The following is a 10,762-nucleotide window of genomic DNA, read 5'->3' on the forward strand; positions in this document are numbered from 1 at the left end:
GCCAGGTGTGGGATATATTCTCCTGGTGTGCCCGTTTGCTTAAAGCGCAATATTGGGGTGGGAGTTACCCGATTTTCCAGGTGTTGTGTGTCTCAGTTCCCCTGGCTAGGAAAAGGGATTCCCTTCCCCCTTGCACTTCCCAGGTGAGGCGATGCCTCGCCCTGCTTCAGCTCTCGCTGGTCGGGCTGCAGCAGCTGACCAGCACCGATTGTCCGGCACTCCCTAGTGAGATGACCCCAGTACCTCAGTTGAAAATGCAGAAATCACCGGTCTTCTGTGTCGGTCGTTCTGGGAGTTGGAGACTGGAGCTGTTCCTATTCAGCCATCTTGCTCCCGTTCCCGCCTTCCATTTAATATATGGTTGGTGGGAAGGTCAAGGTCCACATCACAGGGCTCTGCTGGACTGGGTAGATGATCAAGATTATAATTTTCAAATTAGGAAGAGAGAAAAAGATGCAAAGAAAGGAATACTTCTGAGGCGAGGCACACCATAGCTTTCATTTGGGAACAATCACGTTTGCATACACATACAGAACTCTCATATTTTGGTCCCGTAGTTCACAGGCATAGGTGAAAATGTGGGTATGACTATTGTGGTTTCCTCAGGATAGTTTGCATCCATCACATTAGTTATAATGCCTGAGGCAACCCCTTCATCCCATGCAGCCATATTTTGTTCTATACCAAATGTCTCTTTAAGTATCCTTAGGGCTATCTCCTAATGTGTCCTGAGCATGGCACTGAGAATCTCATGCTTCCATCAAAGAGTGTCCTTCATACTGAAAATAGCTTCATGCCACAACCATACTTTTTTAGTACACCTGGTTGTAAACCAAGTCCTTTGCCTGGGATTTTTTGTCACCTTTTTTTGGAAAGTGGAGAGAACTCAAGGAGATCAACACAATCCTTTCTAGAAAATGAAATCATGGCAGTTATAGTTGGCAAATGCATGACTTGTTTGGTCTGAGTAGGGCAGTTACATAAAGAAGTTAGTCATCCTGCCGGTTGCCAGGAATTTAAGATCTTTAGAGGAATATCAAAATTAAGAATACTGAGTCTTTTTCTCAAAATCATTATCACTTTCAACACTGTCCCCAGGCAATCTGATTCCAATCCAGCTAAAAAGTTTTGTGCCAACATCACCTCAACTAATGTACATGAAAAAAAAAAATGCAAGTCTTAAAGGCTAAATGCAGGCAAACTTCACAAAACAATGGGTTTCAGACAATGACAAAATTGCTCAAGATGGACCATGTTTGTAAATAATTACTGTCCCTCTGAAAAATGCTACTGAGTTCATGTTGAACTTGACCATTAACTCAATGTCATTTCAAATGTCAAACAGCAGCATATTAAGGCTTAGTTAAATTGCTTTGCCTTCTTTTTCTAGTTGGATGTAAGCAATTCCTGGAACTTGTATACAGTTGGCCTCTCTATAACCGCTGGTTCCTCATCAAATTCAACCAACCCCAGATCAAAAATATTTGAAAAAAAAAAAAAAACCCGAACAATAAAATATAGCAAAATGACAGTAAATATTAATATAATTTTTAAAATACAGCATAGCAGCAACATAGCATTTACATTGTATTAGATATTATAAGTAATCTAGAGAAGATTTAAAGTGTTTGGGAGAATGGGTGTAGGTTACATGCAAATACTATGCCTTTTTATATAAGGGACTTGAGCACCCTTGGCTTTTATTATACTCGGGGCTGGGCAAAGGTAGTCCTGTAACAAGTTCCCCTTGGAAACTAACGGACAAACACACTCCACCGGGAGTTTTAAAACTTGTCTGTTATTTTCTAGCAGGATGCAGTTGACTGTATTTGACACAGCACATAACTAGAGAAGTGCTGAGGGACCTCGAGAGATCACCTGATCCAAACCTCCTCCCCTTACTTCCCTGGACAAAAAGCCACAGCTAGATTTCTGATGGAGATGACGTCATTTTCCTTAGCTCAAAAGTTTCCAAATTTAGGTGGATCAGAATCATACAAGGGCTTGTTAAAACATAGACTGCTAAACCCCATCCTCAGATTTTCTAATTTAATAAGTATGGAGGGGAGCTGATAATCTGTACTTCAAACCAGTTCCCAGGCACTGCTAATGCTGTTCCTCACAGAAACACACTTTGAGAACCATTGTTCCTTTCAAAGTGTAGCAATGATTGAAGGAAAACATCCTTCTTAATTGGCACTTCATTACTCTGGTGTTTTAATTTACTAATTAATTTAGCAAATCAACAGAGTCTACTTCTGGTAATCAAGATTAGGACAGCATGTTTCCAAGCCTAGAGAAAGACTCCAACATCAACACAATTCAAATGGAATTATCTACAGTAGGAGGTCAAATGTGCCATTGGAAAGGGGGTTAACTAAATTGTAATTATTATTTTTATAACTATTATGGTTTTTTTCTTCTTCTAGGAACTTCAGTTACAATCTGGACTAAAAGCCAATATAGAGGTCCAGGGTGGCCTAGCTATTGATATTTCAGGTGCAATGGAGTTTAGCTTGTGGTATCGTGAGTCTAAAACCCGAGTGAAAAATAGGTAAGTGTTTATGCATTATACATTTATGAATTACATATAATACTATATGCAGAGAACTTCAGAAATATGTTTTGGGAATTAACCTTCTGACTTTTCAAAATCTATGCTTTCTATTTGTAATCATAAAATGATAGAGTTGGAACTGATCACAGGAAGTTATTCTGTCCATAGCTTCTTATGAGCACGTCAGTACCTAACACGACTCAGCCAACAATTTTCCTGTTTTTAAAGACATACATAGACAGAATGCCCTGTGAATCAGATGTTCATCTTCTTTTGGTGTTTCACCAAAAGAAGAAATTTTACTTTAAGGCAAACTTTCCTCTTTTGTTGTCTTCAATGGAGAAAAATAAAGAAGATAATTTCATCTGTGCAGAAACTAAGTATTAAACGTTAGGAGTCCTTAAGTCTTTTCATCAGCATTCCTTTTCTAAATAAAATAGTCTAATCTCCTTTAATTTTCTAATCTACCTGTGAGATTTAATGAAAGTGTTTTACTTTGAGCATGAAACAATGTCTTTGAACTAGTGTGAAGATGAAAATTATTAGTCTTCTTTTGTTACAGAATTTTTAAAAAGGAAATAGAAATGCAACCTATTTTTACTTTTTTAATATTTAAAACACACTCGGGCAAAAGTGAGATATGTGATAAAATCAAATTTTTGATTCATTTTGAACTATGGAAGAAGGAACTGAGAGCAATCAAACAGTAGTACATTTAATGTGAAGTGTGACCCACAGTGTTACTAAAAGGAACCACAGAATGAAAAATGACACTGGTCATCAAAGGGTTCAGCAATATAATTTAGGGCTTCCCACATAATCAGTCATCTTTCACCTCTTTCCAAAGTACTTTCTAGACAGAAGTTTTTCCAAATGAAATGGAATTGAATTCTTTGTAAAGAGAAATCAACAACAGCAACAACAACAAAAAGTAATTTGGATTTTTTTCTAAAGAACACAGTATCCTTAAGAATCCCCATTAGCCATAGTGTAACCAATCTGTCTTCCATTTCCACTTGTTCATTTGAAAAAATATCTTTTAAGCCTTTGCTGAATATAGGACATCAGAAAGTACTCTAAGTGATTCAGGGATTAAAACAACCTGTGACCTACTTTTACACTGATCATAATAGCAGCAGGGGTTTTAATTTGCACAGCAAAAATTAATACGCCTGTCAAAAAATATGGGCATAGAACTCTGATTTAATTGTGAAAATAATTTATCACAGTTTGATTTAAAGTCCACAATTAAATTAAAGTAGAGGTAAACCATCTGTTGAAATTATTTATCCTTTTCATTGTTATCCAAGGCACACTCCCAGCCAGTGCAATCTGTTTATCCAGTTCTTAAAGGACCCACCATATTCGTTCCTCCTGGGACCTACTTACTGTACATGCCCCACTGTAAGAATGATTTTTTGTAACACAATATTTTTTTTCAAATATCTTGGCAACCAAGAGCTTACACCTCTAGAGATTCTTTGGGGAAGGTAATGAAATGGAATTAAAAAGCTGCCTAGAAGCCAACAGAGAGATAGTTAACAAAAACTATAAACATCAATTATCTTCTTGGTGAGTTTAGACTCCCTTTTAATATAACTTGAGTATTTCTGACCTCCTAAGAGGACTGGGTTCCAAGAATGTTTTCATTTTGGTCTTTGTTATGCCAATACAAAACAATGTAGTATCTTATAGGCACTCCCCACATCTGCAACTGAAGGCAGGGGAGAGCTCAGGGGAAGGGCAAATCTTCCCTGCCCAATATCTGAGACTCACCAGACCCTGGTTACCAGCAGAACTCTGAGCACATCCAGGTCACTTCTGAATCCCTTAAGTGTCTTCTTCCAGTCACTGGCATCATAAGTTCAGATCCTGTAAAATTATAGCTGTTAGTCCAATTCCATTAAATATAATATGAACAGTTTTTTTCTTTTTTTCTCAAATATTTAGGGTGACTGTGGTAATAACTACTGACATCACAGTAGACTCCTCTTTTGTGAAAGCTGGCTTGGAAACCAGTACAGAAACAGAAGGAGGCCTGGAGTTTATCTCCACAGTACAGTTTTCTCAGTACCCATTCTTAGTTTGCATGCAGATGGACAAGGATGAAGCTCCATTCAGGTAAGATACAGCATTCAGGTAATGTTCCAGGACCATCACCAGTGCACCAGGAACTTGCATTCAATCTAGAACATTCAGTTTCAGAATTAAAAGGAAACAGTAGAAACTCAGTGAAAGATGAATTTTCTTTAAATGAGTAGAAGAATAATGGATAAGGCCAAAAAAAAAGTCAGTTTCTGGGGTACCAAAAAAATCTAATGACTAGTTCATTTGTTTCTGGAGATAGTATCATATTCTAATCCAGAAACAATTTATCAAGGAAAGAAAGGCCTATGATTTACCATAGGAGTTGCCACATAGTTTCATAAAAAAAAATCAGATACACATTTACTTTCTGATATCTTCACAATAAACTGCTGGACAGAATATTTCAAATAAAACACCTGGCAATCCATTTACCATCTTTAAGGGCAAAAATGAATTTGCAGTTATTAAGTATTCCATATAACAGCAACTTGACCCTGTTTAAGTTTTGGCTCAAGTTTCAGAGTTTGAGATTCTGATTTTTTTTAAATAATGCTTTTGGTAGAATTGTTAGTGTTTTAAAATATAAAGATGTAATTTCCATGTAACTTTATGCTATGTCATTTGAATTTTGTAACCATTATTTGTACCAGTACTATCACACAGAGCTAGAATGCTTTGGGTCTAGGTAGCACTGACCCTTTCATAGTAGTTGACCTACACTAACTATAAGGATCATTTGTAGACTTAAAACAGCAAGCCACATCTTACATCATCTCCTTTGATAAGTAGGCCAAATCGAGCATCTTCATTATTTTACTGACATTTCATGATTCATATTAAAAAATGCATCAATTATATAAATGTAAACATGAATGGGCTGTATTTTCACAGAATAAAATATTGCCCATTATAGTAAACCTATTAAGCTGTCACTAACTTACATTAACTTACATCTAGAATAAACCTCCACAAATGCATTAAAAAAAGCCAACCTTCTAATGGTTGAAATGCAGTGACCACCAACCCACCCACATGATTAATTGGTTTGGTTCCACATTTCCCTTGGGCCAGAGCTCTTGGAATGTTTCTCTGTCCACATTCTCTGCTTAAATCCAGCAGGGTTTGCCTGTTACTCAAAAAGAGAGTGCTCCCAAGGTGGGACTTCTGGAATGAAGGGTAAGACACAGCACAGCATGCAAAGCGTAACAGCATCACCAAAAAGCTGAAAGGAATTTAGTCTTTCATTCTAGAAAACTGTATGGCAGGACTCCCATATCCCAGGCATTTGAAGTGTTTCTGTTGATATAAAAAGAAATGAGGCCGGGAGCGGTGGCTCACGCCTGTAATCCCACCACTTTGGGAGGCCGAGACAGGTGAATCACGAGGTCAGGAGATCCAGACCATCCTGGCTAACACGGTGAAACCCCGTCTCTACTAAAAAAAAAAAAAAAAAAAAAAATTACCTGGGCATGGTGGCGGGCGCCTGTAGTCCCAGCTACTCGGGAGGCCAAGGCAGGAGAATGGCGTGAACCTGGGAGGCGGAGCTTGCAGTGAGCCGAGATCACCCACTGCACTCCAGCCTGGGCGACACAGTGAGACTCTGTCTCAAAAAAAAAAAAAAAAAAAAAGAAAGAAATGAGAAGAAAGTCACCCATTCATGGAGTAGCCTTTGACACTCATATCCTTTCTCAAATTGCTTTGGAACAGAAACTTCAAGTATACATTCAGTAACTTGGCTGGAGAGGTGTAGGGTGACTTAACTGTGTGTGTAATTCTGTTACTCTTGCTGTTGTTGTACAGGCAATTCGAGAAAAAGTACGAAAGGCTGTCCACAGGCAGAGGTTATGTCTCTCAGAAAAGAAAAGAAAGCGTGTTAGCAGGATGTGAATTCCCGCTCCATCAAGAGAACTCGGAGATGTGCAAAGTGGTGTTTGCCCCTCAGCCAGATAGTACTTCCAGCGGATGGTTTTGAAACTGACCTGTGATATTTTACTTGAATTTGTCTCCCCGAAAGGGACACGATGTGACATGACTAAGGACTTGCTCTCTGAGAGCACAGCGTTTACATATTTACCTGTATTTAAGATTTTTGTAAAAAACTACAAAAAACTGCAGTTTGATCAAATTTGGGTATATGCAGTATGCTACCCACAGTGTCATTTTGAATCGTCATGTGACACTTTCAACAACATTCTTAGTTTTCTTGTACGTCTCTCAAATCCCATTTGGTACAGTGAGAACAGTTATTCTCTAAGAGGAAACTAGTGTTTGTTAAAACAAAACAAAACAAAACCACACAAGGAGAACCTAATTTTGTTTCAACAATTTTGATCAATGTATATGAAGCCCTTGATAAGACTTCCTTAAGCATGACAGGAAATCTAAACATGTTCCCTAATCAAAAAAAAAAAAAAAAAAAAAGTAAGAAACAAACCATTTTTTTTTCTCTTTTTTGGAGTTGGCGGCTTGGGGAGAAGGGACAAGACTTTTAAAAGACTTATTCGCCAACTTCAAGAATTAATATTTATGTCTCTGTTATTGTTAGTTTTATTAAGCCTTAAGGTAGAAGGAACATAGAAATAATATCTCATCTTTCTGCTGACCATGTAGTGAGGTTGCTCCAAAGACATTCAGATCTCTACCTCCAGCCCTGCAAAAATATTGGACTTAGCACAGAGGAATCAGAAAAATTAATTTCAGAAACTCCCTTTGATTTTTCTTTTGCTGTGGCTTTTTAAGACTGTATTGTGATACACTCTCCTCTAAGGGACATCCTCATATATTAATCATTTTATCTCAACTTTTTGGGGGTGAGAGCTCTAGTTCACTTAACTGTAATCTGCACAATAGCTAGGATGACTAAGAGAACATTGCTTCAAGAAACGGATTTCCAAAATATGAAATCAAGAAAACAATGTCTTTATTTGCATGAATTAAAAGAGCCATGTTGAACATTCGCAAATATTTATTAATAAACAAATGTGGTGATAAACCCAAAACAAATGACAGGTGCTTATTTTCCACTAAACACACACACATGAAATAAAAGTTTAGCTAGCCCACTATTTGTTGTAAATTGAAAATGAAGTGTGATAAAATAAATATATAGAAATAATATTGAATCCCTTTTGTCTTTCATTACTTCCAACACCATATTTCTCATTTCTGCCACTTTCTGAGTCTAGACACATACACAGCTAAGCCTCTGCAGCAATATAGGTCAGGCCAGGTTCTCTAGATGGGAGACCAGACCCATTTGAAAAATGGGCCACTGAAAATATCAGCAGCCAAAACCTCTTAAGGACCTGTGAGCTTGAAAACATGCCATAACCCCAATTTTCATAAAGCTCTGGATTGGCCCCTTTACTCTCATGTTACTATAAAGGAAGAAAGGAATCAGAAACTAAGGTGGTGGGTGGAACATGGTAGGTGGTAGCATCAGCCTTGGGGAAACCACTTTGTAAAGATGCTGACATCGCAGGGAAAGTGAGTTGGTCTAGGGTTCTAAGCTGAATATGCTGTGGATTCAGGCGCTTCAGCCCTGTGAGGTTTAACAAAACACAGCCAGCTCTGCGAAATGTAATCATTTACCTAACAGTGACGACTGTGGTGCCCTGAATGTTAGTGTTTGGCCATTTCCCAACTGTTTACTGGGCTGCTGAGCCAAGTATCTGCCCACCCAGTGGAGAATGGACGATCCTGAGCAACTCTAACATGCTCCAAAGAAACAAGAAAGCAGCAGCATAGGACAAACAGTAACTCCTTTGTAGATAAACAAGACAGAAAATGAAGAGGGGTAGAGTGACAGTCCACATTTGAAAATAAGATAGTATTGGAGCCAGAAAAATAACTTTAAACCTCATTTGCAGTCCTCTAGTTCTGACTACTTCTCCATTACAAATGTCAGCATACAGATACATTTGTCTTCTGAAAAGACGTCTATTTGGGAATTGTATAGCCCCCTAATGCGAATCTCCAGGCCTCTGTCCAGTCAGGTCTTTCCTGCAAGCCTTAAGGTTAGCCTGGCCTCTTTTCTTCTGTGAAGTGTTGCTGTCATTCCCTGGCTCATGTTGCAGTCCTGCCTGTGACAAGTTGCTCCCTGCTTCTCTGAACTGACCACCTTCAAGTAAATGTTAAAGCTAACACTTCCTGAGTGCGTATTATATACAAGGTATTTTAAAGCATTTTCCACATATTAATTTAATCTTCACAAAAACTATATTTAACAGGTAGCATTATTTCCGTATTATAGATCAGCACTAAGAGAAATATGAGTCACATAAGTAATTTGGAATTTCTAGTAGCCACTTTAAAAATGTAAACCAAAATAGGTGAAATAAACTGTAATAATATATTTTATTTAACCCACAATATCCAAAGTATTATCATATCAATAGGTAATAAATATAAAAAATTATTAATGGGAAGCTTTACTTTTGGGGGAAGATTAGATCTTCAAAATGTAGTATATATCTTGTATATAAAGCACATCTCAATTTGGATGAGACACATTTCAAGTGTTCAGTAGATGCATGTGGCTAGAAGCTGCTATGTTGAATAGTACAACATTGGGCACACAAGACATTTAATTTTCCCCACAGAAGACACTTTCTGACTTAGAAAGTGAAAGAACAGGACTCAAATATAAGTAGTTTCACCTCAGAACCTGCTCTCTGAACCCACTATAGGATGTTTCCCACATGCTTTCCGTTTTAAAGATTTGCTGCTAAACAAATACAGACAGTAGTTTATGAAAATGACAAACATGTGATAGCAGCTATAAAGCTAAGAGTTGTTGCCCCCCCTCCTTTTTTTTTCTGAGACGGAGTCACGCTCTGTCACCCAGGCTGGAGTGCAGTGGCTTGATCTTGGCTCACTGCAATCTCTTCCTCCCAGGTTCATGCCATTCTCCTGCCTCAGCCTCCCGAGTAGCTGGGACTACAGGTACCCGCCACCACGCCCGGCTAATTTTTTGTATTTTTAGTAGAGACGGGGGTCTCATCGCGTTAGCCAGGATGGTCTCGATCTCCTGACCTTGTGATCCGCCCGCCTCAGCCTCCCAAAGTGCTGGGATTATAGGCGTGAGCCACCGCGCCTGACAGAGTTGTTGCCCTTTCTCTGTGGTTGTTCAGTCTCCTCCTCTGATGGAATCAGAAGCCCACCATAATCAACTGTAGAATGTTTCCATCATTCCAAAAAGAAACCTGTACCCTTTAGCTACCACCTCCAATGTACCCATCTCTCAGCCCTAGGAAATCACTAGCCTACTTTCTGTGTCTGTAGATTCATTCTGGACAATTCGTATAAATGCAATCATATATACTATGTAGTCTTTTGTGACTGACTTCTTTCACTTAGCATTGTGTTTCAAGTTTCTTACACATTGTAGCATGTATTAGCACTTTATTCTTTTTCATGGTCAAATAATGTTTCACTATACAGTCATGCCATGTGTTTATCCACTCATTAGTTAATGGACATTCAGTTTGTTTCCACCTTCCGGATATTACGAATAATTCTGCTGTGAACATTTGTGTACAAACTTTTTGGTGGGCATATATTTACATTTCTGTGAACTTAGCAGTAGAATTGGTGAGTCAAATGATAACACTATATTTAACTTTTTGAGAACTTGCCAGAATTTTCTCCAATGTGACTGAACCATTTTACATTCCCACCAGCAATGTATAAGGGTTCTGATATTTCCATTCTCACCAACAGTTATTAATATCCTTCTTTTTTATTATAGTCATCTTAGTGGGTGTGAAGTTATCACTATATTTTGAATAAATAAAAAAAAAGTATTTGGCTTGAATAAATAAAAAAAATTATTTGGCAGCCCACACCTGTAATCCCAGCACTTTGGGAGGCCAAGGTGGGATGATGGCTTGAGGCCGGGAGTTTGAGACCAGCCTGAGCAACATAGGAAGAACCTCATCTCTACAAAAAAATAAAAATAAAAAAATTAGCAGGGCTTGGTGGCACATGCCTGTAGTCCCAGCTACTTAAAGGCTGAGGTGGGAGGATCATGCGAGCCCAGGATGTTGAGGCTGCAGTGAGTCATGATGGTGCCAATGCACTCTAGCCTGAATGACAGAGCAAGACCCTGTCTCAAAA

The 10,762-nt window shown here is 38.4% G+C and overlaps 1 protein-coding gene and 1 long non-coding RNA gene across 4 annotated transcripts in view; one reads left to right on the plus strand and one right to left on the minus strand.

Moving 5' to 3' along the window:
- Window positions 1-7,758, plus strand: part of MTTP (microsomal triglyceride transfer protein) — a 68,511-nt gene extending 60,753 nt beyond the window's left edge. For all 3 annotated transcript variants that reach the window (XM_017852355.1, XM_017852356.1, XM_017852357.1), the window contains 3 exons: window positions 2,430-2,554; window positions 4,508-4,678; window positions 6,446-7,758. In XM_017852355.1, coding sequence (XP_017707844.1) covers window positions 2,430-2,554; window positions 4,508-4,678; window positions 6,446-6,617 — 468 coding nt within the window. In that variant the 3' untranslated portion in view covers window positions 6,618-7,758. The remainder of the gene's footprint in view (window positions 1-2,429; window positions 2,555-4,507; window positions 4,679-6,445) is intronic.
- LOC108515436 (uncharacterized) lies at window positions 273-9,772 on the minus strand. Its single transcript, XR_001881523.1, has 3 exons — window positions 9,680-9,772; window positions 4,334-4,429; window positions 273-403 (listed from the first exon to the last, which is right to left on the minus strand). It is a non-coding gene; the product is annotated as an uncharacterized LOC108515436 (long non-coding RNA).
- Window positions 9,773-10,762: the final 990 nt, after the last annotated feature.

This window comes from Rhinopithecus bieti, unplaced genomic scaffold (genome assembly GCF_001698545.2).
Source record: "Rhinopithecus bieti isolate Rb0 unplaced genomic scaffold, ASM169854v2 scaffold_34317, whole genome shotgun sequence".
In the NCBI taxonomy this organism is placed as follows: domain Eukaryota; kingdom Metazoa; phylum Chordata; class Mammalia; order Primates; family Cercopithecidae; genus Rhinopithecus; species Rhinopithecus bieti.